The 25,870-nt window shown below is 49.3% G+C and overlaps 10 protein-coding genes across 10 annotated transcripts; 6 read left to right on the forward strand and 4 right to left on the reverse strand.

The window, feature by feature from the left end:
- Window positions 1–1,992: 1,992 nt before the first annotated feature.
- LTR64_000209 (uncharacterized protein) lies at window positions 1,993–3,979 on the forward strand (the record flags this gene model as incomplete). The annotated part of the gene is made up of 9 exons (XM_064894595.1): window positions 1,993–2,174; window positions 2,230–2,354; window positions 2,433–2,595; window positions 2,645–2,693; window positions 2,746–2,892; window positions 2,939–3,160; window positions 3,209–3,291; window positions 3,368–3,686; window positions 3,743–3,979. The coding sequence occupies 9 exons, from the start codon at window positions 1,993–1,995 to the stop codon at window positions 3,977–3,979; spliced, it is 1,527 nt and encodes a 508-aa protein (XP_064757282.1).
- Window positions 3,980–4,487: 508 nt separating this feature from the next.
- LTR64_000210 (uncharacterized protein) lies at window positions 4,488–5,582 on the forward strand (the record flags this gene model as incomplete). Its single annotated transcript, XM_064894596.1, has 1 exon — window positions 4,488–5,582. One exon carries the CDS (start codon window positions 4,488–4,490, stop codon window positions 5,580–5,582), a length of 1,095 nt encoding a protein of 364 aa, XP_064757283.1.
- Window positions 5,583–5,750: 168 nt separating this feature from the next.
- Window positions 5,751–7,175, reverse strand: LTR64_000211 (uncharacterized protein; the record flags this gene model as incomplete). The annotated part of the gene is made up of 1 exon (XM_064894597.1): window positions 5,751–7,175. The coding sequence occupies one exon, from the start codon at window positions 7,173–7,175 to the stop codon at window positions 5,751–5,753; it is 1,425 nt and encodes a 474-aa protein (XP_064757284.1).
- A 307-nt stretch (window positions 7,176–7,482) lies between these two features.
- On the reverse strand, window positions 7,483–9,120 carry LTR64_000212 (uncharacterized protein; the record flags this gene model as incomplete). Its single annotated transcript, XM_064894598.1, has 1 exon — window positions 7,483–9,120. One exon carries the CDS (start codon window positions 9,118–9,120, stop codon window positions 7,483–7,485), a length of 1,638 nt encoding a protein of 545 aa, XP_064757285.1.
- A 696-nt stretch (window positions 9,121–9,816) lies between these two features.
- Window positions 9,817–10,433, forward strand: LTR64_000213 (uncharacterized protein; the record flags this gene model as incomplete). The annotated part of the gene is made up of 4 exons (XM_064894599.1): window positions 9,817–9,860; window positions 9,920–9,984; window positions 10,035–10,150; window positions 10,200–10,433. The coding sequence occupies 4 exons, from the start codon at window positions 9,817–9,819 to the stop codon at window positions 10,431–10,433; spliced, it is 459 nt and encodes a 152-aa protein (XP_064757286.1).
- A 790-nt stretch (window positions 10,434–11,223) lies between these two features.
- Window positions 11,224–12,291, forward strand: LTR64_000214 (uncharacterized protein; the record flags this gene model as incomplete). The annotated part of the gene is made up of 1 exon (XM_064894600.1): window positions 11,224–12,291. The coding sequence occupies one exon, from the start codon at window positions 11,224–11,226 to the stop codon at window positions 12,289–12,291; it is 1,068 nt and encodes a 355-aa protein (XP_064757287.1).
- Window positions 12,292–13,502: 1,211 nt separating this feature from the next.
- SNF7 (ESCRT-III subunit protein snf7) lies at window positions 13,503–14,284 on the forward strand (the record flags this gene model as incomplete). The annotated part of the gene is made up of 3 exons (XM_064894601.1): window positions 13,503–13,677; window positions 13,749–14,162; window positions 14,211–14,284. 3 exons carry the CDS (start codon window positions 13,503–13,505, stop codon window positions 14,282–14,284), a joined length of 663 nt encoding a protein of 220 aa, XP_064757288.1.
- Window positions 14,285–14,789: 505 nt separating this feature from the next.
- On the reverse strand, window positions 14,790–17,189 carry RRP6 (exosome nuclease subunit; the record flags this gene model as incomplete). Its single annotated transcript, XM_064894602.1, has 1 exon — window positions 14,790–17,189. One exon carries the CDS (start codon window positions 17,187–17,189, stop codon window positions 14,790–14,792), a length of 2,400 nt encoding a protein of 799 aa, XP_064757289.1.
- Window positions 17,190–19,177: 1,988 nt separating this feature from the next.
- LTR64_000217 (uncharacterized protein) lies at window positions 19,178–22,633 on the forward strand (the record flags this gene model as incomplete). The annotated part of the gene is made up of 1 exon (XM_064894603.1): window positions 19,178–22,633. The coding sequence occupies one exon, from the start codon at window positions 19,178–19,180 to the stop codon at window positions 22,631–22,633; it is 3,456 nt and encodes a 1,151-aa protein (XP_064757290.1).
- A 2,111-nt stretch (window positions 22,634–24,744) lies between these two features.
- LTR64_000218 (uncharacterized protein) lies at window positions 24,745–25,822 on the reverse strand (the record flags this gene model as incomplete). The annotated part of the gene is made up of 2 exons (XM_064894604.1): window positions 24,745–25,726; window positions 25,773–25,822. The coding sequence occupies 2 exons, from the start codon at window positions 25,820–25,822 to the stop codon at window positions 24,745–24,747; spliced, it is 1,032 nt and encodes a 343-aa protein (XP_064757291.1).
- Window positions 25,823–25,870: the final 48 nt, after the last annotated feature.

Raw genomic sequence — 25,870 nt, forward strand, 5'->3', positions numbered from 1 at the left:
ACTCTGGACGCCTAATACTTAAGTAGAATCTTTCAAGGACGTACCATCTCACGTCGCCAACCCATTGAATCGAGAGCTCCACCAGGATGTACATTACGCGGCAGTCACGAGGCTTTGTCGAGCATTATCAACATCACATTAGTTGCATCGCCAGACCTCTGCTCAGAAGTTGCAGGAATGTGCGATCCCTTCTCGAATCCTGGTCGGTTAGGGACTCGAGATGACCCCAGATAAAAGTACGGACCATCAGAGCCCGCATCTCGTCGCCAGCTCAGGGGTTACATGCCTTTCGACCGTGGAGAAATATGGACCACACTCAGTCGCTCAGATCAAGGTGACAGCTCGGCATCCTGTCTTTGTCATAGCCACAGCTGTAGCGTGACAAGTGCTTCATGGATGAAGCTGGCTACCTGATCCACCAGAAAGAATATGCAGGAGCAGAAGTCGTCGAAAATGGGGAGGCCACAGTGCTAAAACAGCTGACCAAGCAATCACTTTATCGAGTCTGTCAGCCTCAAATCAACGTGATCCTTGGGAAATGCCTATGTGCTTTTCCTCAACATTTTCAAAGTTCAAGAAGAGGAGTAGTCCCATATTGTCCCATAGAACTTGGCAAAGTTCTCTCAAGCACGCCTGGGGCCATTAGGCGAGCGGTTCGAGGTTGCAGTGTCTTGGGAGCTCGGAACGGTGAGGGTCTGCTCTCGCTTGATACCATTAGGGTACGAGTATGTATTTCTCACAATAGTAATGTGGATCATTTGACACGTGTTAGGGACACGGGACATCCCAGTCTGGGGCGCCTAGTTCTCGAGCGGTCTTTGAGAGGCACGTTCAGATCACACATGTTACAAGCATACCGTATCTCGATGAGAGCGAAGCACTAGAAATGCGGCAGCAGTTTACCATGTATTCGCCACGTGTTAATACGCGATGACAATCCTCGGTTGATGCGGTGAACCGGCATTGCTCTGAGTGGTTGGCGCCCAGCAATCCAGTTCAGCACAAATCAAAATCAATGACACTGGTTTGTGTGAGCACCTGCAACAAACTCCGCACGTATTGGACGTTACGAGCTCACTGGTTGAACTCACGATGACAACCCCGGACGAAAGAAATTTTCGCATCGAATGTCCCCGGATTCGCCCTGTGGGTATCGTCCCGCGAAAATCGTGATCGTGGAGGCGAAGGAGTGTCACACCAGGCAGAAAAGCACATCAGTAAGACAACCCTTTGAGCGATCAACTTCCGAAGTGGAATGACGGACTTCATTCCTACCGGAACCATCTTGTTCGCTAGATCTAGCATTTACCTACCTATTCGGCAACTTGAAACTTAGGTGGCATAAGAAAGACTATACCGTGGTACTTCTGCTGATTTGACAAATGCTCACGCCAAAAATCCGAACTTTCTCAAATCAGTCAAAGTCCAGTCTTGGCAGCTTGGCAGCATCTGTAAGCACCTCATCACTCCACTGAGCTCCTTCCAGAAATTCCATCAGGCACAAACAGAGAAGTGCGGCACACTTAAGGTGACTGTGTGTTCTGCTTGCATCCGTCAGCCCGAAGCTAGATACGCCATTCAGTCGGAAAAGTGGCCTTGTCTTGCAGTCAAGATTCCTTGGCGAGATTGACAAAATGCAGTCGAGACTTCTGCCAAGCAATGTGGCTGATTTACCAGAAACTTTCCACCTCTCATTTCCCCAGATACTCCATGCTTATGGAGTAGTTCGCTTGGGCAGACTGGGGGATATTGCTACTTCGAGCTTAGCCCGCAGATAACGGCGGCAACCAAACTACACGCCCGAAACTCTTCTGCACGTGTACCGCGCATGGCTGCTATCAAATCAAGACGAAGTGACGTCCGGCAATTGCTGCGAACGAGACGGACTTGTTGGACTATAATTTGCCGTCCATCTCACTTCTTTCGTCAGTATTTCGACTCTTACTATCTCATTCTGTTCTCTCGCTGCGTTCTTGACACTAGCACTTCACCATGGCTCATCACCGAGATTCCAGTTCGGACGACAACGAGAAGAATGGAGAGTCCTTTGCTGAGCGAAAGGCCTCCGTCGTTAGCGCCATTGAGAGTCTACATGAACTGCCTGATCCAGATGCAGGCAAGTCGGCTGAAGAGCGCAAGAAGATTGATAGGGCCTTGATGTGGAAGGTTGACCGGTAAGTCGTCCTGCATGCATGATACCACGTCGAATATCGTTAATGTCTGATGCAGCTGGCTCATCCCCTGGCTCTGTCTGCTCTACCTTCTATCCTTTTTGGATCGAACAAACATAGGAAATGCGCGTCTTGCTGGTATGGAGGCAGACTTGGGAATGACTGGACACGACTACAATAATTGTGAGCATTCCATCCATGCATTTCCGAGCGTGCTGTCGGATCTACATCGGTGAAGCACAACAGACTAACAAAATTTAGCTCTTACTATCTTCTTCGTCTCCTATGCTTTGGCAGAACCAGTAACAAATGTCTTGCTCAAACGACTTACTCCCCGTGTGTTTTTCACGGGAATCATTTTGGCCTGGGGCCTTTGCATGACACTCATGGGTCTGGTCACCAATTACGCTGGTCTATTGGCCTGGTAAGTTCCGGAAACTACTTTCATCGGAACGTGTTTTTAATAAATTCAGCCGTTGGTTCTTGGGTCTTGCAGAAGCTGGTCTGTTCCCTGGTGTCAACGTGAGTATTCTTGTCAATAATCAATACGAGTGTCGGCTGATTCGGTATATAGTACTACCTCAGCTGCTGGTACAAGCGGTCAGAGTTGGGCATTCGAGCAGCTACTTTCTTCTCCGCAGCCGCTCTGGCAGGCTCCTTCGGTGGACTTTTGGCAGCTGCTATCGCCCTGATGGATGGCATTGGCGGCAGAAATGGATGGGTAAGTGCGGAAATATATTTTCCATACTCGTGCTAAACTCTATCAGGCGTGGATTTTCATCATCGAAGGTCTTGCTACCATGTTTGTCGGCTGTTTCTGCTGGTGGATGACGTTCAACTGGCCCGACACTGCTGGTTTCCTTACCCCTGACGAGCGAATCCGAGTCCGACGACGACTTGCTGAAGACAAGCAATCGTCAACAGGCGAAGAATATGACAAGCGACACATTATTGCCGCCCTGAAGGACTGGAAGTGCTGGGGCTATGCCGTGAGTGACGAAGGAGAGAAAAGTCGTGAACCTTGCTAATTGTTCAAGTTCATCTACATGGGTACATTGTGCCCTCTATACTCCTTCTCCTTGTTCCTTCCAACCATCATCGCCGGTATGGGTTACAGAGGGTAAGTACATCTGTCCCCTGGCCAACGTATTGGTCGAACCATCGCTCTGTGTGCTTGAGACTAATTCATCATCTAGCACACAAGCACAACTCCTCTCAGTCCCCCCATACGCAGTCGCTGCAGCATTGACCATCTTCGTCGGCTTTGTGGCTGATCGTACAAAGTGCCGAGGATACTGTAATATGGCAACAGTCCTGATTGGCATAACCGGATTTTCCATGTTGCTAGGAAGTCAAAACGTGAAGATACAATACGCCGGCACTTTCTTGGGCGCGGCTGGCATTTATCCTGCCATACCTAATTCTCTGACCTGGTGCTCGAACAATATCGAAGGTGTTTACAAACGTGGTGTCATCATCGGCATTGTTGTAGGATGGGGTAACCTGAACGGTGTGGTAAGTACCGACACATCGATGTTTCTATCATGAATCTGTTTGCTGACAATGACCAGGTGAGCTCCAATATTTATCTTCGCCACGAGAGACCCAGATACTGGACTGGTCACGGCACAGTCCTTGCATACCAGATTTTCTGCCTTCTCGGAGGCACTATCTTCATGCACCTTATGTTGCGACGAGAGAACAGACTGCGACGCTCTGGAAAGCGAGACAACATGCACCAGGGTATGACAGCCGAGCAAATTTGGGTTGCTGGCGACAAGCGACCAGACTTCATGTACACCTTGTAAATGGTCGTGTCGTGGTCGATGTTGATGGATGCTCTCGTATTCAGACTTTCTCTAGTCATATAGAAGTACGCCATAAACCAAGCATCATCTGTAACAAATATGCATTAGCTTCGGCAGTTAAGATTCTAGTGTTAAATTTTGGAAACTATATATTGACTTTGTAGTTGTCAGCCAGTGACGATGTCCTCACCACGAGTCACCGCCGTCCACGTGTTCCGCTCTGATGGACTACCAGTATGAGTGTACTGTGCCGTGGCTTGAACGATACCGCCTCCCGCTCAGTCTTATCGTACAGTCCAATTCGGGTGCTGGTTTGAGGTGAAGTATCTTTGAAGGTTGCAGAGCTACTCACATTTTGCAATGTCGCAAAGCCATATTGTCCTCACTGTCAACTTGTTCGTTTGACGCAGATGCCAGTGCTTAAATAGGTTACGCCTTTCTGTTGAACTTGATAACATCGAACTATTCTCAATTGACTCGGATACTGACAGGACACCTAGACCATGCGATGACTAGTAACAGTTACGTTCTCACTTTCCTCGGCGACCTCATGCTGGGACGACTGATCGACCAGCTCCTTCCCCAGCATGTCGACGAGCCAGAAGAAGCCAGACACGCAGCACAGATCAAGCGCACCTATCCACACCTTCGTGAGTACAACGTTAGTACACCTTGGGGCAATACACTGGACTTTCTCAAGAAGTCCGACTTGGTACTTGGTAACCTCGAAACAGCCATTACGACTCATCCACGCCAATGGCCTGACAAAGTCTTCAACTATCGTATGCATCCTCAGAACGTGCAGAGCCTCAAAGTTGCGGGAGTCGATTATGTCAGTCTAGCTAATAACCATACGCTCGATTTTAGCAAAGAGGGTCTCTTCGACACTGTGGGAGTTCTCGGACATGCTCGGATTGCTTATGCAGGAGCTGGCCGTACTGTGGAGGACGCTCAGAGGCCAGCAGTACTGAAGCTCAAGCCTAAGGCAGATACAGCTGGAGCGCAGCACGAAATCCACCTGTACTCCTTCTCAGACCATCCAGATGACTGGTCGTCGATCCCTGAGTTCAACTTGATTCGATACGACGGCTATCATCGGGCGATGCTGAAGAACGTCCTGGGAAAGTCGTCTACCAAACCTGCGGTGAAGATTGTGTCAATGCATTGGGGTCCCAACTACGCATGGCATCCTGACGCTGATATTAAATCGCTGGCTCACTTCCTGATCAACGAATGTGAGGTAGATATCATCCATGGTCACTCATCACATCATGTGCAAGGTGTCGAGGTTCTCAATGGCAAGCTCATAATCTATGGATGCGGCGACTTTATCGATGACTATGCTGTGAAGGCTGCCTATCGAAATGATCTGAGTGCTGCTTGGAACGTGGTTGTTAACGAGTCGCCAGATGGCAAGCTTGAATTGCAGAAGCTTGAGATCTTCCCAAACAGAATCAAAGCGTTTCAGGCTGGGTTGCTTTCAGTTGAGGATGCAGACCATGACTTCGTGTGTGGAAAGATCAGGACGTTGAGTGCTGACATGGGCACAATCGTCGAATCTCAATTAGGCAGCGAGGGACAGCTTGTGGTCAAGATCGTCTGAGCCGAAGCAGATTGAGTTGGTTTGGAACGTAAGTAATGCAAATTGAAAAGGCTCGCCTGCTTAACGAATACCTATCGCGATCGCAAGTGCTTGCTAGAACGCTCAAAATCAGATTCACAAAAGCACGCGATCTCAACATGTGGTCTCCTCGCTACCAAGTCCTCGCAATCACGATTTCGAGTTAGACTTTGCAATCTCCTTCGAGCACCACTCCCTAACCGCATCCTTCGGCCATCCCTCCCCTTGCAATGTGACGCACTGCAACCCACTCCCAAAATATGTTCTACACCAAGTATCAGGGACCTCCGATCCAAGTATCTTCAAGCACTCCTTGATCTCTTCCGGAGCAATAGGCACACGTCCACTATCCCGAATTTCCTGCACCAGCTGCTCTAAACTGAAGCTGACTTTCATGCTTGGAGCACGAGTTCCACTGACTAGCCCATCCATATCTGATCGGAAGAGCGTGTTCAGTTTTTGAGATTGCTTCAGACGCAGGACGTCCAGTACATCTGGAATGCGGTGTAGGGCACGTCTTCGAGAGAGTTCGGCACTGGTGGGCGTGGCAGAAGAGCTGTTTGCAAGCTGTTTAGCTTTGAGACGGTCGAAGAGACCTAAGGTACGAGATTTGAGCTTGTCCTCATATGAAGTGGGTTTCGTAGACTCCAATGGCTCATTTATATTGAGCTTTGTAAAATCTGGTTCTGTTGTTGCTGTGGCCGTGCTTGGTTTCGCGGGTACTGCTTTCTCAGTCTCTGAGAGGATATAATCTCGAGTCGAGGAGATCTTCTCTTGTCTCATTTGAGTTTGCGAGCCGATCTGGCATTTCAGAATTGGGAAGTGTAGAAGCGTTTCGTGTACGAAAGCATAGGTTACTGGATCAATTTGTGCCCTCTGGTGTAGTTTCTGGATCGATTTTTCGTACTTAGCGTGCATGCCAGCGTCAATGGAAGTACTTTGAGCATTTTGCCATGCATACTCGATCCTGGTCTGCTGATTTGCTCCAATACCAGTCGTGATAAGTTTGAAAGGGCCTCTACTAAACGTAACCTCCTGTGTCGCAGTCGTTGATGTGCACTCCCATATGGCAAGCATGCGTTGTATATCTTGCAAAGTCACAGCTTTCCGTTTCCATAGCCTAGTCATCGAGGGCATCAGCGTAAGAACGGGTACCGCGTCTCTTGAGCCATTGTGAGCAAAATGCACGGTCAGAGCCTGAACGAAAACTTTGTGTAAAGCGACAAGCTCTTGCAAAGTCTCTGGTAAACACTCGGGTTCAGGCGATGATATTGGCGGAGTGAGCAGAGTTGTGGTCGGTCGTGCCTTCTTCAGTGGTTCCTGCGCCCGGGTCGCGCCTTCCTCATTTACGAGGTCAGACTCATCGCGCCGTCTCTTTTTCGATGATGATAGCTCTTGCTTGGGTAGCTGCAACTGCGGTTTTGATTTTGCTTGAATGCACTCTTCGATCGCATCAATCTTTTGCTTGCTGACTTCTGCTTGAATATTCAATTTGCTGGATTTTGTCACGCGGAAAGCGCAGCTGTCTGGTCGCGCCTGCCGTTTTGAGATTCTGCTTCGAACGGAAGGAGCCATGGTGCGGATACTAGGAGGAAGTTGCGATTATGAAATTGTCATGGAACCAAGTGCAAGAAACACGAGGAATGGAACAGCACGATGATAGCGTGCCAAAAGGTCTGTACTGGCAGTCACTGGACTCAAGGTCGAGGTTCACACCACGGCGCGAAAGCGCGAAAACACGCGTCAAAGCAAGCACCCAAACGCGTTCCACGCGACGTCGCGATTAGACTAACCCGAACTAAGTTAAATTACTACACCTCGTATCTGACTCGGAGTCCAGGAAACGCCGCGCTAACTAGGAATGAGTGCCAAGACCAACTCGCTAAAGGTATATTGGCTGCCCATTCCCCTTCCATGCATCTTCATCCACTGACTTGTTGTCGTCGTCATCGTCGTCACCTTTGTCAGGAATGACTAGAGAGTCCCCTATGATATGAGGCTCTGCCTTCAAGTCCTCTTTCTCCTTGCTTTCGTCGTCGTTCGAACGTTCTGCTTCTTTACCCTTCACATTCAAGCGACGGTCAACTCTTACATGAGCCGTGATTTCCGCCTTTTCAGAAATGCCTTTTATCTCACCAACACCTTCGCGACTCTGTTGTATGTCATCCACATCTAGTTCGTCTTCAGTCTGAAGCACGTGTTTGCGATCGCTCCAGTATTCAAGACCCTGTATCTCTTGATTGGCAGCTTCTGCAGCTTTAAGGAGGTTGTCTATCCGTCGCTTCTCCTCATCGCCCTCCGGACGATCTTCGGCGTCGTGTTGTTCTCGATGCTGCTGCGCTGATTCTGCCTGGTCTTTTAGGTATTGCAGGATCTGTCGTTTCGAGTTTTGGAAGACCAGACTTGACATGATTTCAGGTATCTTCTCTGAGAGGTACAATATCTCTTCGCCCGCCGTGGAGACGAACTGCTTCAGTGCGTCAACCTTTTCTCGATCGATTGTAGACAACTTGATGGCTTTCATCAATGACGGAACGTCTTTCATCTCTTCCGTCTTTGCTACCTCTTGGTCCGAAGTACCATGACTGGCAAAGCTCACTGGTCGCGCAAGACGTGCTTCTGGATTTGTGGAATCACCAACAGGACTGCGCTCTCTTGGTCTCGAATGTATCGTAAAATAGTCAGCATTCAGGTGATGGCCACCTTCTAGAGATGCATCCCCTTCCTTTCGCGCTGCCTTGTCTGACCTCTTGACACGTTTTCTCAGCCATCGCCGCCTCCGCACGAATGAATGGAACCAGGGATGCGTGCCATGCCAAGAAAAGTTCTTGCCAAACATGAAGGAGTACTGCCAGCCTTCCTCATCGACATCTGCACTCATGTCCACGTACCACGTCTTCCATGCCCACATCCAGCTGGGGTCTGGGACCTGCGCGTTTGTAATATTTACAGGCGAATTCTTGAAATCTCTGGTAACCCAAGCGGCAGGATCGAAGTTGAGCAGAGATGAGTGTGAATATAGTGGTATGCCACAAAAGAATGACCCTCGTTGATTCTCATACAGTATATCAACCTGTTGGTCTGGTTTCTCGGATCGCTTTGGAATGGTCATGGGTTGATTCGGTTTAGCCTGATCAGCCACGTCAGAAGTGCTTGGTTGTGCTCCAAAATCAACAGTTTGTGACTCTTCATTCTCGGGGTGTACTTCCGTAACAGCTGCTTGTGTTTTGTTTGTCTTCCCCGCCGTGGCTGCTCCTGCATCTGCCTCCCTGCTGGCATTACTATCATCGACATCATTACCAAATTTGTCCCTGCGCCAGCTAGCATATTTTCGCCTCGACAACTGCTCTTTTACTGAGGTCCTCGTGGGGTTTCGTGCCAACCTTCTCCAGCTCTCGCCCGGTTCTAGTGCTGCGCCATCATCCACGTCTGCTCCTGTGCTATCAAGCAGCCTGATCTGCCCATCATACTGACTCGCTTGGAGGTCGGAGGTATTGGTACGACTGATTTGAGCTGACATACCACTTGCATCGGTAGGAGGACACCACCTGTGAGCACAAAGAGTCGAGGCTCGTTCTGTCTCAGGCGATAAACAACCAGGGACCAGAGATTATGGTCAACGTTGCAATGTGTTTAGTAAGAGTCTCTCTCGTCGAGGGAACGACCGCTTTTGTTCAGTTATGCTCTATGGAAAAAGTTCATTAGTTCAATAAGGCGATGCTGGTGTTTCAGTCGTGCTGTTGCATTATAGATAGAAGCTGCTCCTGTGTTCATGAATATTCTTCACAAACGTGGTTCGCAACACGGCTTCCCGAGTTGTTGGTAGCCTTGGACAATACCATGTGGACAAAATGCTGGCGTGAACAGCACTCAGCTAGGCGGTAACTGGAGTTCCAAGCATCGAATTGGGGCTGGACGAGCTTAAAGTGTCGCCTGCAAGCAATTGCAGCGGGCCAAAAACGCCTCCTCAGCCTAGGCTGGTCTCCCATGCTGCATGACGTCAATCTCTTCTTTGGTGCTGGCGGCAGCGTCATTCAGCTGCCATGGTTTGTGGCCGCAGAAGGAGCTTGCAAAAGCTCTACATTTCTATTACTATTATCCACGTTCATCTTTTCAAAGTTGTGTTGATTACTAGAACTTCAAGATTGAGCAATTTGGATCTAACCGCAATCCTTTTGAAAAACATTATCAAAAGAATCTGACCAATTATCTCATCATGTCCCGTCGAGGTCTTGCGGTCTTGGGTCTGGCAGCTGCTGGGTACGTCGAAGAGGACAAAAGCAACATCGTTGCACATTTAACTAACAAATTTTTCGCAGAGGCGCTGGATACTATCTCTATAGTGCTGGTGGCGACCCAAAGGCAGCCGAGAAGCACTTTGAAGGCAAGTACTGCACACCTTGACACAAGCTCAGTACTGACTTTTCCGTATAGCCGATGCCCACAAAGCTTCTGCAAAGATTAGAGGCGAGCTACCTGGTAGAGGGAAGGAAGTAGAGAAGAGGGGAGAAGCATATCTGAATCAAGCTGAGAGTCAAGTCAACCAAGCTGTGAGCTGTATGAGTCTTGAACAACAAGTGGATTTGCTGACTTATCTAGGCCGCTGATACCCGAAGAAAGTTGGAGCAAGGCAAGGCGGAGGCCGAAAAGCAATGGCAACAGGGCAAGGCGGACGTTGAGAAGAAATACGCGGAAGGCAAGAAGGAAGCAGGTGACCTGTTACACCGTACCGAACGCGAGATCAACAAAGGCATCGACACCTTCGACAAGACCGTGGAAAAGAAAGCCGCCGAGGCGAAGAGCGGTCTCTCAAGCTGGTTCGGTGGCAAGTAACTATACATGTTGTCCCCACGTTTGGAGTTTGAATGAAGGAGCACGTAAGGAAAGCTGAGTTACAATGTACAATTGACCCGTTCACTCGACTCTGCGAATTGTCTTCGCCTCGGGTAAAGAGATTACGTTGCATACGGAATCAAGCAGTTGCATCATACCTGAAATTGATACCCAAGCCAAACAAATGTACTGCAGTACTAACCTCGGAGATGCAGGTACTCATGCTCTTCCAGACTATATGACAGGCGATGTCCAAGGTACATGTTCTTACTTAGTATGTCCCACGGGATGGATCGATTTCCTGAGGTCTGACATTAGAAAGCATGGCTGGTACTAAATCTTCTGAGCTCAAAGGTCGAGCTGCTCCGTGCGTTGTTGTAGTCGTGTCTTGCTATGGCTTCGCATTAAGACCTACTGGTGTTTGAGCTGATGAGATTTGTCGATAGCAGTTTACTGTGTACACGATAATTGGCGGCTTGCTACACATGACGGGAACATCTTCGGTTCAGGCCACCATTCCATCATGGTCTTCGAAGCTCCACTACGAATGGGCTATCGCTTCCTATACCATGGTACCAGTGGCTAACACACGAGATGACGATAAAGACAGTACCAAGCAACGCCCTTTTGCGAATATACCAAATTGAGGAAGTTCAATAAAGTTGTGGTCACCTCGAACCAATGACTAGTACGGCTTCGTAGAATTTAGTCCCATTCTACTCGAACAACAGAGGTTTGTGTGATAGCTCCTCAATACTGCTTTCTTTGCTTCCTGGGCCGCGTTGCGAACATGGTTCTATTCACGGAGGACAAGGAGCATAATGAGCTAGCAGAGCATGACGATAAACAGCCAGAAACCAATAATACCGAGAAAGAACTCAGCGTTCACTCAACGTTTCCAGACGAAAAGACGGTCAGATTCAATAGTCACGAAAAGGCGCTTGTCACTGAACCGGAAGCAGAAGCTGGCACAATATCGTCCCTACCGCCTTATCAGTCGGCTGATTCCTCCACGACGGGTCAATCAAGCTCAGGTATGAGGTCGACTGGACTCATACCAGCAGAAAGTTCCCCTAACATTAAGCCTGATCTGGATCCTATCACGCGGAACATGTCACAAGCAAACGACGGCAAGGAGGTTTACGTCGCGGGCAGCTCAACTGCACACTCGCCCCCGGTATCGGCGAGACGACAAGCCTCCAAATCGTACAGAGAGTACAGCTTCTACAATGCCAACGCCATGACACACCTCATCATCTGCGATCCTGACCAGCTGGTCCTGTACTTTGCGGAAGTTTCCCTGTTTGCCAAAAGTATGCCTGATGTGTGCTTGAGGGATATCCTCGGAGGTGGGTTTGACGACCTAGCACGGAAGGGATCGAGCCTAGGATTGAAAGAAGCTGCAGCTGCACCCATAGTGGGCGTTGCGGACTCCATGCCTTCTTCAAAGCATATCAAGCTTGGTTTGGGGGATCCTGGCCAGCCGGAGAGCCAGGCCTGGATAGTGATGCGAAACGTCCATGAAGATCTCAAAGCGGGCTCTGAGAAGTATGATATGATTGTTAGCAGACCAAGTCAGCAGGACTTCAGTTATTCATGGATTCGAGGTGCGGTCAAAGACAATGAACCCGGTCTTGACAAGAGCTCGAAAGAACAGTTCAGACTATTGTCTGGCGACGAGGTGGTAGCATCGTTTAGGAACGCAGCATTGACGAGCATCAGAAAGCGAGGCATATTGCGAGTTTACGATGCACCAGGCATGGAAGAAATTCTTCTCCTTATCTTCCTAAGTTGCGCAGCACTTTGCGAGCGGCAACGGAGGCGAAAGGTCAAGAAGAGCCTGCTTTTTGGTTTGTGATTGACGAATATGTCAGGAGAAAGAGGTGGTTAGGTGCAGGAAGCGAATATACCCTGATAGAACTTTCTTAGGGTTTAGAAAACCCTAATAATCGTCGTGGTTAGGTTGATGGTTTGCGGTGCTGCACCAATATCATGTCTGATAACGTCATGGCCAGTACACACCCATCCTATGCTGCAGATTCTTGAGCCAAGTGTTGCTCGATAATCCTTTCATACTTGTCGACCTTCAAGGCACCAGCAGACCATACTAGCACGGCTTGCACGACTGGTAGATCTGGTACGGCGCTTTTGCTTCTAGAAGCTTTGCTCTTCTGCAGTTCATGATCGGATGGTGCCTGAACGTAACCGATGATATTGATCCAGCTTCCTGACTGAAAGCACTCTGGCTTAGCTGTTCCTATGACTATATTCATATCAATTTGAGCTGTGAATGACCTCGGTCGAGAAGACTTTATTTGATATCTGTGCTCAACTGTCACGTAGGCTGTAGAGTCCTCATAGTCTAAAACACATCCCAGGAAGCGGACCTTGGACATGGGTGGCTGTTCTTGTAGCTGGCACAAGAAGATCATTTTGGAAGCCACCGGGCCATTTGATGAGCTCTCAGCCATTATGATATGAGACTTTGATCGGCATGGAATCGACTAAGCCAACGCAGTACATTGCTCATGTCGTAAACTGTACAAGGTGGTTGTCAGTCGTGGGTACATTATCTTCATCAGGAAGGATGGAAAGATGGAAAGATGGAATGTATATTCGCGAGTGACCTCATCACGTGTTTCAACAAGTGCTTGTGTCTACAGCCCGGCTGACGATGTCATACCAACATCTCTATCAAGTATCGACCAAATTACCTATTCGCGTTCCGTACTGTTACTCTCGGGCAATCTTTTCTGGCATCTGCCTTCGCGAACAAATAAAATATAGGCGTCCTCCAGACAGATCCCGTGTTTGCAACCAGGGTTATTCTGCCGTGTGTCAACATCAACTCTTGCCATCCCACCGAAGCACACGATAGAGCGCAGCCTGCTGGATAACTCACCCAACTCAGTGCAGTTGCTCTGACCAAAACTGTACGAGTTGAGATACTTCCTGGAGCGCTGTGAAACCTGAAATTCAGCCCGCCTGCAGCGCTACTGAGGGGTGTACCCTGGCACACGCTGCCGCCTCGACAGTCCTCCTTCAATCTTTCGAAACACTGAAGTCAACATGTGGGGATGGTTCGGTGGCCAGGCGGCTCAGAAGAGACGAGATGCGCCAAAAAAGGCCATCCTCGGGCTACGAGAACAATTGGATATGCTTCAGAAGAGAGAAAGGCATTTAGAGTCGCAAATGGCGGAAGCAGATGCCACAGCGAGGAAGAACATAAGCACGAATAAAACAGGTAAGAGCGCTTGATTGACTGGCACCACCACGGAGAAATAGGACCTGCATATTGACTGCACTATCTCATAGCCGCCAAAGCCGCACTCAAACGCAAAAAGCTACACGAAAAGACCCTCGAGCAGACCTCGGCCCAAATCGCACAGATCGAACAGCAAATCTACAGTATAGAAGCCGCCAACATCAATCAGGAAACACTAAATGCTATGAGAAATGCTGGGAAGGCAATGAAGGAGATTCATGGGGGCATGACGATCGATCAGGTAGATAAAACCATGGATGAATTGAGGGAGCAGCAACAACTAGGAGAGGAGATCGCAAACGCCATAACGAGCGCACCGATTGGAGAGCCGATCGACGAAGGCGAGCTGGAAGACGAGCTTGAAGGACTGGAGCAGGAGATGCTCGACGAGCGAATGGTGAAGACCGGCACGTTGCCAGTTGGGGGAGAGCTGGAGAGGGCGCCGGCTGTTCCTAGTGGGACTGGTAAGTTAGATGGGATAAATCGTGGAACTTACACTAACTACAGTTCAGTTGCGAACAAGAAGGTACAAGAGGACGACGAGGAGGAAGAACTACGAAAGTTACAGGCGGAGATGGCTATGTAAGCCTCTGCAAGAGACATTTGGATCGAAGAGCAGGAATGAATTTTCCACTTCACTTGAACTACCCACGATCGAGACGACATGTGACTACTGTCGAAGTAAAAATGTCTATCCCATATGCAGGCGGTAAAGCAGGCAGCACTGTGAGTACATCTACGATTTGGTGGACGTGTTATGTGTGGCAAGGACGGGAAGGCATTCTAAGAGCATAGCACGGGCGTTCCACGAAGACGATAGTAGGTCAGGAAACTAGACAGACGTATCATTCGAGATCTCGTTGGCCACTTGCGGCCCAAGAAAGAACATTGAATTGATCTCATGTAGAGACAAAGTTCTAAGATGACCTATGAGTACAATGCACGAACAGAATCGGGAACGTACCTGCCATAGACGAGTAGCACAAAGACATAAGGCGTTCTTAGGGTCTTCGTCGATGTATGAGAATTTATATGGTTAGTAAGGGCAAAGGTGAATAGAGGGACTTCTCATGATCAATTTCCAGTACAGCTCAGGACTTGAACGTATGACTCTTGCCAGGCAGTTCCTTGCCCAGTCTGTTTCGTCTGGCGCCTGTACTAGTATCGAGTGCTTTGGCGAATGGATTAAGTGGCTTTGGTTTCGTGTTGGTGCTCAATGGCTCCGGCTGAGGGGCGGGGTGCAACATGCTCTGTGCATTAGCATAGTCGAAGGGCTGAAAGTCGGTGGGTTGAGATGCTTCTGCCTCTTTACGAGCCTGCTTGAAGGCTTTCCTGGCTTCTCTGCTGCTCATCACCTTGCCTTCGTCTGTGACAGCAAATTGTCCTGAGTTGTCGGCAGGTATAGTAGTGATCTGATCCTCCTCTGTTTCAAGCTCGTTCGCGGATCGCTTCCTATTTCGATCTCGAAGAGTGAAAGGAACGTCGATGTCAGGTTCCTGAACCACTCGAACGCCGGCCTCGGTCTGAGGTAATTCGGTAGCGTCAGGTATCTCGCCTGCTGTGGCTGGCATGGCGGCGTTCGAAGCCGGATTCGTGTTGACGAGATAATGCAATGGCATCACAGCACGGAGAGCCTGGTTCACGGCCTTAGAGTCAAGAGCTGTCAGTACTGTTGATGGTGACGTGCCACCCCACAAGAAAGAAGAGTCGATCCGACCAGTCAACGCTTCATTACTAACATCAGGGCCAACAGCCTCGCGAAGCTCGCCATTTCGCAAAAGCTTCTGCATGGTAGCAGCCACGCTTTGCTGAACCTCCTGTGGCTTAGCTTTCGGGTTTGTATGCTTGAATTGTCTGTAGGTGGAAAGCTTGTCAGCGTTTCTTTCGATGACTTCGTCGATGCTGGGCCCTTCTAAACCCTCTCGCTTTCCGCGCCTGATGGCATCGATGATTTCGTCACAGTGCCTCTCCACATATGGCGATGCTCGACCAAGTTCTCTGTTGCCAAAAAGTTGCGCCCTGGTTTCTGGCTTGACCCATGCACAGTTGAACAGATAATTGTTGGATATGATGCTCACAGCTCCTTCATCGAGCTCCCTAGCCTTCTGGTCGCGCCATTCGTGGAGTGATCTAAGTATGCCAAACTGTGCCTTGTCCAGCTTCTTCGTGTCCCGAACTAGTAACAATTTCATCCAGCCATCGGAACCAAGGCCATTGTCACGATCGTAAACATGACGCTCATATACCTGAAGACATTCTTTCTTTGAGTGCTCTAGGACATAGTCGACAAGGTTGTTGTCTGGAGTGGACGCTTGAACAAGCTCGTTCCGCATATTGTCGTAGATATAGAGAAGGTAATGAGTATCAGCTCGAGCGTAGTCAAGAAGTTCTTGAGGCAGTGGTCGCACTCGCCAGTCGGCCAATTGATACTGTTTCTGAGCTTCAAAGTGGGCAAACTTGCGAAGAAGAGCAGCAAGACTCCTTTGAGGATAGTTGAGAGCAGAGGCGGCATGATATGTATCAAACAAGCCAACAACATACAAACCTAGATCACGTTGAAGCCAGATCATATCTGACGTTGAGCCGTGAAAGACCTTAAGAATCGTAGGGTTTGTGAAGACGGTATTCAGGACCTGAAGATTCTCGCGCCATGGTTGAAGAGTATCAACAACCCAGTCTTTTGATCGAGTGCTAATTTGCATAAGAGACACAAGGCCCACATATGAGTTCTTATCGTTATGCTCGAGGTCGATGGCGATTTCTTTTGCAGCACTCAATTCTTGGAGCATTGCTTGCACACCCGCTTCCGTATCTACCCAGGTAGGCTGACTATTCTCAGGAGGCTCAAATTCAATGGGTTCTGCCTCTTCATAAAGTTGTGCAGGATATTTGTACTGCTGAATTTCCGGCGTGTAGGGGTTGTGGTATCCAGTATCTTCTGAACCAAGACTTGCGGCTAGATCGATGATCGAATTGGGCTTGGATTTCAGCAAGGGCTTCCATGGACCAGCCTCGTAGTTGTCAACCTTTCTTTGAAATCTCGCTTGTGGTTTCGGGGTACTACTGTAGGGTGAAGGACGATAGGCAGGCATTCGAGGACCTGGGTGTGGCGTTTCAGGCGTAGCTGGTTGAGGAGGAGTCATAGAATGAGTGATACCGCCATTGAAGTCATCCAAGTTAGCATCGACCTTCTCCAGAAGGTCATCGATCACATCGACAATCCCCTTCCAGTGATCATCCACTCCATCATAATCCTGAATAGTTGGCGGCTTAATGTTACTTTCTTTCGTAGCAGCCTTTAATAGTTTATTCGTGAGACGTAGGAAGTTCGCATTCTGAGAGTCCAGCGAGCGGGATACCTTGTCGCTCAAGGAACGATGGAAGCTCAGGTCATTATTGGCAACTGCTGAAGCGTTTCTAGTTACGCTCAATAACGTCGAGGTAATTTGTTCCTGATAAGCTTTGAAATCGGCCGTTATCTGAACAGCCATCGTCATTCAGGGTTCTTGTGCAGTACTGACAAACCTACAACACATCAAAGGTGCGCACGACTTGTGGTGGTAGCTGGACAAAGTAGGCGTTGCAGGTTATTAACCAATTCTGATCACAATTTTTGTCCAGAATTGCGGCCTTACGCGCCAGACTAGCGCCAGATCTCGGACAATCTACGGGCAAACTGCGCGAAGCCTCGCTCAAGATAATCAACGCGAGGCTGTCCGTACATGTCAATACGAAGTTGCACTACGTCCGAGTTCTTGGTTGTGCCTTGACATCGAGAATTTCTGGCAAGATAGATTGGGTTGGGGCATTGGTGTGATGTCGTCTTCGCTAGCACCGGAATGTAATGAAGTCAAGGAGTGAGCAACCCCCTTGTGATATAGGCCGAGAACTTGGTTAATAAAATTGGTCATAGGAGATACGATGCCTGCTTCTTGAAATGGTTTTCTGAAAGTATGTTATGTGCTGATTGTCCAAGATGATTGACTAAAGCTTGCAGAGTACCTTCGTGGTACCTCTTCCAATGATGAGTGTGCAGATCTCTTCAAAAAGTACAATACGTGTCTTACGGTGAGTGGCGCCCTGGCATTCTCTAATAAAGGAACATTGGACTGATTGTTCGTGCCATGCTAGAAAGTTCTGAAAGAGAAAGGCATTGACCAAATGATCGAAGAAGCTCGAGAAGCGACCACTCCGGATACAGACGCAGAGCATCTGAGACGTTGAGATAAAGGCTTGACTATGTCCTGACCACAAGAGGGAGCTCACTGCCCTCAGCCGAAGACACTCCGGCAATGCTGAGGGCTCGCAGTCCTGCCGGACAGCATGCCGTTGGCCCCATCGCGTTCACGCAAAGACAACAGCACATCTTCGGTAGACTTCGTAGGCAGCACCTCTGGTAATCAGCTTGCTCCTAGGTCACCGAGAGACGATCAAATCACTCCTCAACACCCACTTTTCTCCACTCGCCACTTCTTTACCCTCGTGAAATAGACACTCGGGGAAATGTCTGTGGAACAGCGCGCTACCTGCCTGAGGATCTACAAGGATAGGATCTGGCTGTCTGTCCTTCTTTGAAGCAGGCTCAGGGTAGAAAGCAGTCGCACCACCTTCACATGCTGTCAAATAGATGAGCAAAGTCCAAGTGGTCGCCGCGGATACACCTGTAGGACCGACTACCTTGTTACTCTCGTCATAGTGTTTGTCAAAGTACTGACCAGGTCTATATCGATAGACTCGAATATTGGGATTTAAGCCGAGCACTTCGCCGCCCCAAATATTCTGATCCTCATATCCTGTCACCAGTTCTTTGATCGCAGTATCCTCCCATAATCGTTGTGCGAAGAGAGGATCTGAAATTTGGTACCTATCGTTGACTCGTGTTGCTTCACCACGTTTAGGTTTTCCTGGTGTTGTTGTGAGTGGTAGCGTAGACAAGAAAGACACGTATGCATTGCAGAGATTAGATGTGAAGAGCTTCGGGACGACCAGTATCTGGTCCTTCAAGGTTTCTTCAAAGACAAGACTCGAGGCAGGGAGGACTGGTTTTAGGACTGGCCAGTTTACGGAGGAACAAGAAGATGCGGGAGCTGCCACATCAGTCGACTTGGACTTTGTTTTTGGTTTCTGCTTCGGCGGCATGCCTCGTCAGAGTCACAAGTGTTGTTGGCCTAGAAGAACATGAGCACAATCTTCACGTGGTTCACATGCAGTTCATTGTAAATTCGACTCATTGTTGGAGAATGTGGTTAGATTAAAAAGTCTGATTTGCTGCAAGTCGTGTTTAGCGTAGCCATGGACCCGTGGGACCTGGACGTGCAAGGTTTCAACTCCGATGAATTCGAAGACCACCCGCAAACTCAGACTCTTTACCTGCGACAAACCTGCGCGTCACTGCGTCTAATCCAAATGTCTGTCCACGGGTTCGCAAGCAATACTACCTCGATACCAGCAGGCTTCACAGCATTGGAGTGGACCTATCATGTCGGCGAGCGTGGCTTCGCTGGCAGTTGGCCTGCTAGACCGACATTATTCTGCTCCGTCGATGTCCCCAGAATTGAACGTTACTAGTTCGCCAGATGTTGTAGAAGATGATCACGTTCAAGAAACCAGCGGTATACAAACACGCGATGCAGATGCAGACGAACCATACAATACGAAACAGAACTCAGCGGGACAGCAGTCACAAACCGACTTGGATCGTCGACATACTATCGGGGGACTATTGGCAGCATTAGCAACGAACGCGATTTCGAAGCCTCTGGTCTCGGGTCCTCGACGCTCAGCAACACCGCCAGAAGATTCACCAATTTCGCAAACATCGGAGATGCACCTGCCAGACACCCAGGAACAGAAGGAAGGTGCGCTTGCCGAATCAAACACCGCGCGCTTGCCTTCACAGGACCCAAACGACCAGGCTGCATTTCAGTTACTTCCACCAGATCCTACACTTCTTATGCCTACCCAAGACCAGTTCGATGCCCTCAACTTTACTCAAGATGAATTAGCTTTGCCGTTTCCTGCCTTTGATATGTCCTTAGATCATTTCCCTCAAGATATCATGCAGGATCCTCTTCCAATCAATGTCAAACGCCAGATTGACGCATATGCCAGACTAGAATTTGCTGATGGTACTTTCTACCTGAACACTTTTCAATGCGAGCTGGGTCGAGATCAACATGCGTTCAGGGATGCTTTGACAAGAGAACAGGAAGCGAAAGAGGCGGCTGAGCTCGAGAAGGACCAGCCGAAGAGTTCTAGTGGAAAACTATCACAGCGCTCCCATGTTCTGAAAACAGCTGAAAGCCAGGTTCAAGGCAGTGTTGTCAGCGAGGCTGGCGGCTTTGCTGGTGTTGATGAGAAACCTATCGAAGGCTATGGAGACAAAAGAAATGGCCAGTCCGCCAAGCATAACTCCTCACAGGCTTCAGAGTCTGATATTGTGAGGCCTGACGAGGTACTTCACAACCCGTCTTTGGCGCCTTACGACTACCACAGGGATGTCGTCTATCAACCGACCCAATTCGTTGCTGTACCTGAGGACGAGATTGTAGAAGATGAGCGACCTGCTCCTGTCACTGCCGAGCATTTACCAGATCCAAGTAGCTGTCCACTAATTCCCATTCACACTACTGTTGCTTCTAGTCAGACCGAAGTCCAAAACCTCCGAGCTATCTCGAGACGTCATGTGAGGATCTTTTGGAATTGGCAATATTCGGCTTTCTACATGGAGGTTCTTGGTCGAAACGGCGCCTTTTTCCAGGACCAGCACATGAAGTTTGGGGAGTCGGTTCGCCTGCACAGCGGCGCCAAAATCCAGATCTCAGCTGTTGAGTTTGTGTTTCGATTGCCAGATACTGTTAATGACCTTCCAGGCGACGGTGAAGACAGTAGTGCTGCCAGCGAGGATGCCCTCGAAGAAACTCCGGGCAGAACTGCTACCTCTGCCGAGAACGGTCAGCCAGTCAAGCTGAAACTGAAACTGCATCGAGAATCGAGTGGCACTCAACTTGCTGGTGGAAATGCTGAATTGAAAAGGAGAGGACCAGGACGTCCACCCAAGAACGGTATCATGTCTCAAAGGGAGATGAAAGAGCGGGAAAAGGCTGAGAAAGAAGCCAAAGCCCGTGCTCTACACGGAATACCATCTCCCCCGGCACTGGAACGCAAGCCATCCAAATCTCAGATGCCAAAACCTGATCCGCCACTTGAAGTGCAAAAGGTTGAGAAGAGAAAGTACACGAAACGAAAGAGGGAGGATGGTGAAGAGGAGGAAGTGTTGCCTTCTATTGAACACCAGGAGGAGACACCTGCTACGGAGACCATCCTTCCACCACCTCCACAACCAATCGCCAAAAGGGCGCGTACGAAGTCCTATTCGCCAGATTACAAGCCGTTTGACCAGTGCACTCCCGAAGATCTGGCTCGTCCTCCACACAACTACGCCGTCCTGCTCTATATGGTGCTATCAGAGACTGGAGAAATTACCCTCCGACAGATTTACAAACAGATGCAAGCAAGATGGCCTTTCTTCAAGTACATGGTGGACTCGGATGGATGGACCAGTAGCGTGAGACATAATCTCAATCAAGAAGTTGGCAAACTGTTCGAACGTGGTCGAAAAGAAGGCAAGGGTTTCACCTGGCTACCAAAGCCGAACGCTATGGAAGAATACCAAGCACAAAAGAACAAGCGATCCAATGCTCCTCCAGTACCTAAACCTCGACCACCACCACAGAGACCAAGTATACCACCTAGCCAGGGACAACAGCTGACATGGCAGAATAGTGGCCCGTCACCTCAGCAAAATCGTCCAGTCAATGGTGCTGCGCAGCAAGGCCCCTGGCCAGCAACTCGTCCAGGTCCTAACGGTACCACGCCCAACATAAATGGAGGGCCACAGCCAGTCGGTCCAACTCAGACCAGAGACATGAATTATATTCCACCAGTACACCTCCTGCCACAGCACTTTGGCCAGCCTGCACCTCGATTCATGCCCGTCACTTTCGAGGGCTTAGCGGTCATACATCGATTTGAGCAATCTATGTTTCAAAATCTCAGGCAGGATACCGAAACACAGACCAAATGGCGAGCCATCTTCGGTTCTGCCAAGGCTCAGGCTCTACACGGTGCTCCGGGTTCACAACTCCCGGGCGGTGAGACGCAAGAAGAAGCAACCATCCTGAGGCATATTAGAGACTTTGTGGACAGATATAGGAATCCGGCTTTCCAGGGATTCAATATTGCACGCACAGCTTCGCCCATGGTCACTGGTGCCTCGGCTCCTGCAACAAATACAAGTGTGGAGCCGACAGCAGCCACTCTTCCACAGCAGAACACGCCCGCTCCACAGCCTGTTCAACCGACCACCAACAGCGAAGTTTCTCCACCTGCTCAAGCACCTCCAGCTCCACCTGTGGAAGCCTCCTCAGTTGCGAACCCGGCTTCGGGTCCGACTGCCATACAGCAAGCCGAGGAACCTACTACGGCTTTAACCTCTACATCTACTGCAGAGGCCGCAAGTACGCACAGTCATCCGCTACCAGCCACTGTCGTTACGGCAGTCACGACAGTCACACCTAGCACGACAGTGCCAGATACCACCGCGCCTCCTACTGCACCTGCTATCTCACGTCCTGAGCCGGTGGACGTTGCTCCTGCTGAGCATAGGTCTACTGCTGCGGACTCACGACTTCAAGAAGCGATCACAGCCGCAATCATTAACGAATCGCCTAGCAATCAAAACCTCGATGTTACTGTCTCGGACAATGTCGCCGTGCCAGTCACCAAAGAGCAAGCAGATCCACATACCAACGCGCCTCCGAATGCGTCGATTCCAGCAAAGACGGACCACGTAGCCCACGAGACAACAGATACAACAGCTGTTACAAACAAAATTGGTCAACCGATCGAAGATGAGCTTAAGCCAGCAGACTAGAGGTTGCTGCAAGAACGGAGGGAAATACATGGGAGTATGCAAAGCAGTAGGTGCTAAGAGTAGGTAAGGACGTACGAAGCATGCGTACGAGAAACGAGGATTTCTGTATCAGGCGGCAGATTACTCAATGTATGCTCTGCAGGCATTTCCTATCTTTAGGCTGACAGTTGATACTCCGGGCAACCCTCTCGATCACAACGAGCTGTGCACAAAAGGAAGAAGTTTAAGATGATAAGGCATAGCCTATAATACTGGCATCAAGTAATGTGCTTACGAATAAAGACAGCGTTATGACAAGCAGATCGCCACGAGACTTGTACGATGACAGCCATGTGAAAAACCTTGTGTTCGATCTAACAGGTCGATATCTAAATTTTGTGGCTATGGCAGTCGAGCAGGGTGGCACCTGCAGTGTATCTGCATTCACACCTGACTATACGTGTCTTTTAGATGCTTGCCCTCCACCAACATTGCACTGAAACTTCGCGTGACCTATCACTCGTTCTGGCGTTGCCCATGTAGATAACTCTGTGCTTTGCTGATATACAGTCTAGACATGCTCGATCCTTCGCCGAGCTGTTCATGCCACAGGACAACAGAGACACAAACGACTTGACTACATTATGACTTTGAAGTCGATCCAACAAAGGCCAAAACCGTCACTAAGCGAGCAGAGACATGAGCAGCTTTTACGGAGAAGACAAGCTTTTGTCCTGCTGGGCTTACTCCTACTCAGCTCTTTGTGCTGGTTGTTGCTCCTGGATGACTTATGGATACCTTTGCTTACCTACCTCTCAGAACGACCATGGGAACGCAAAGATGGCAGACATATGGGAAGTGACGAGGAGAAGGGCGCATGGCCGACGTACGCACGGGAAGGCCGTGAGTATGAACATGAAACACCGAGGCGGTATGATAGAACGGTTGGAGAGGAAGTGAGAAGCACTCAACCATCCAGCACGGTCAAAGCCTTGCATCACTCATGAACTTCTCAGCGGTAGTATCCACATCACACAGACAAACATTACCAGGTCAGCACATAACATCTACATATTCGACATGTTCACAAGTTTATCAAATTTAGGCAATATTGGCCGGAAGGAGGATTACAAGGTACACTCATCTGGCGAGAGAGCACACCATACGAAGTAGAGACATGCTTGTGAGAGGACGAAGCGATATCAGCTCTCAGACCGCGAAAAACATGCCCAGACTGAGACCCGATTCCCTCGATGTCTCGAGTTCAGATCCCGGATCTCACTGACGCTACAGTATGATGGAGCACGTCAACTTCGATCCGCCTCTCATAAACCTGGTATAGACAAGGATCTGCCACACCTGAATCTTGACACAAAAGAAACTCGGTGTTCGCATGTGATGTACTACCAAGAGCGAATCGTGTTCTGAGATAGCCTGGCGTAGCTGTCAGATTTATCACTCATGTTCCGGAATGAGATCCCTGCTTCTCATATTCGCCCGTTACTGGAAAACCCTCGTTGCGGCACGAGTAGTGGTCATGTGGACAAATTTCGTGCAGCCGGTGTACTCGGTACCAGCGACTTGAGCTACAGAAATGCAAACCTATCATCTATTCAAGGTATCGGGTCGACCCGGACCTTAACCATGCTTGCATGGGGTGTTTCTGATGGGAAAGGACCCAACAGTGAACGATATCGGTCAGAAGTTCATTAGATTGAGTTAAGGATCGATGTCACCTGAATCCTGCCTACCACAGACGCCGCCCTGCACACGCAGGACAAGGGTCCCGGTCTTGCTATGGTCTCGGCGGGGTGAACAGTCCGGATCTGTTGACCAAGTGCTTCAGATACATCAAATTGTCAGCTGATCCTCAGAGGCACGAATTACGAGCTCTGATGGCAGTCTGCATAGCATCTGGCGACGGAGGCACCTCGCAGTCCTGTAGCAGGTCATCCTGACTCAATATTCGGTCATGTTGGCTTTCCCCGAATCAATTGTTCCGGACCCCATTTCGGTCGCTGCACAATATGATCTGTTTCCAATGGTAAATCCTTCCATATTATTCTGGTAGGAGTAATGTCGTAATTTATCGTCTCGTTGATCGGCATCTCATCCACGTATGTCGACCCAGGTCACTGACTTTTGACCGTCTTCAAGCCTTGAAGTAGCCTGGCAGCGTTCTGTATAACACTGTACACAATATCGAAAGTATATTCGACATGTTCCTTGGCAGCGCTCCAAGTCGATATATCACTGTCCTTTGCTTCGGAACCAGCAAATCTATGAGTTGAGAATATAGGTGGACAGACGCCATAACACCGGAATGGTGGGTTGATCGCACCTCGACACATATCGTTCATTGCTGTGTCGAACGGTCGATTGCTGCCTGCGAGAGCAAGACCTGCTAGGACTTTTTGCGCACCTTTGAGCGTCACCCCGTAGCCAAACGTGCACATTCCTTTGTGTAGTTCGAAAGCTAGTCGGGTGGTGTTGCTGATGACTTCTGGAGGGACATGCTGTTGATACCAGCTCGAGTGCCGTTCATCGATCGGGGGTACAGTTGGATCATTTCCTAGTATGACGATGTTCTCCTCGTCATTGTGTGGTGCGGCACGACAATGTCCTAGCCATAGCATATCCCAGCCATCACCGTAAGGACTCTTGTTGGTGGTTTTGTCGACCAGGTCCTCCTGCAGACTTCTGAAAGCCTGTGCAACTGCCTCGACTTGGTCCTTGATATGATACTCCCAGTCTTGATCATCTTCGAGGATTAGTGCGGTTGAAATGTGTTGCTCTATCATCTTCTGCATCACATTGAAATGAGCTCGCTGTGAGCCGATGAGAGCTCGTGTCCCACTGTTGTTCACATCCTTCTGATACCAATTCTTGTGAATACCTTTTGTGGGTATATCGTTGAAGGAGACTGCGTCAGACCATTCAATGTCGATATCTGTCAAGCTAGATGCGAGAACTAAAGTATCACGACGATCCTTCCGACCAGGAAACCCAATGGCGAAGACTTTGCCAAATCCAAGTGTTCGATTCCTTGCATTTTCGGAATGAGTGTTCGTCAACCATGACGAGCTCGCTGGACGGACATTGGGTATGAAGTCACTTAACAAGCATGCAAGTCCAGAGCCCGGGCCTGGTGCCAAATTACGCCTCGTATGCCTCCTTGCTTGACATGACACAGCTCCGGAGATGCATCATCTCTGAATGCTCAAGAGATCTTGGTCCTCATACAGGAAGAAGTCTGAG

Source organism: Lithohypha guttulata (assembly GCF_036872675.1).
Source record: "Lithohypha guttulata strain CCFEE 5908 chromosome Unknown scaffold_1, whole genome shotgun sequence".
In the NCBI taxonomy this organism is placed as follows: domain Eukaryota; kingdom Fungi; phylum Ascomycota; class Eurotiomycetes; order Chaetothyriales; family Trichomeriaceae; genus Lithohypha; species Lithohypha guttulata.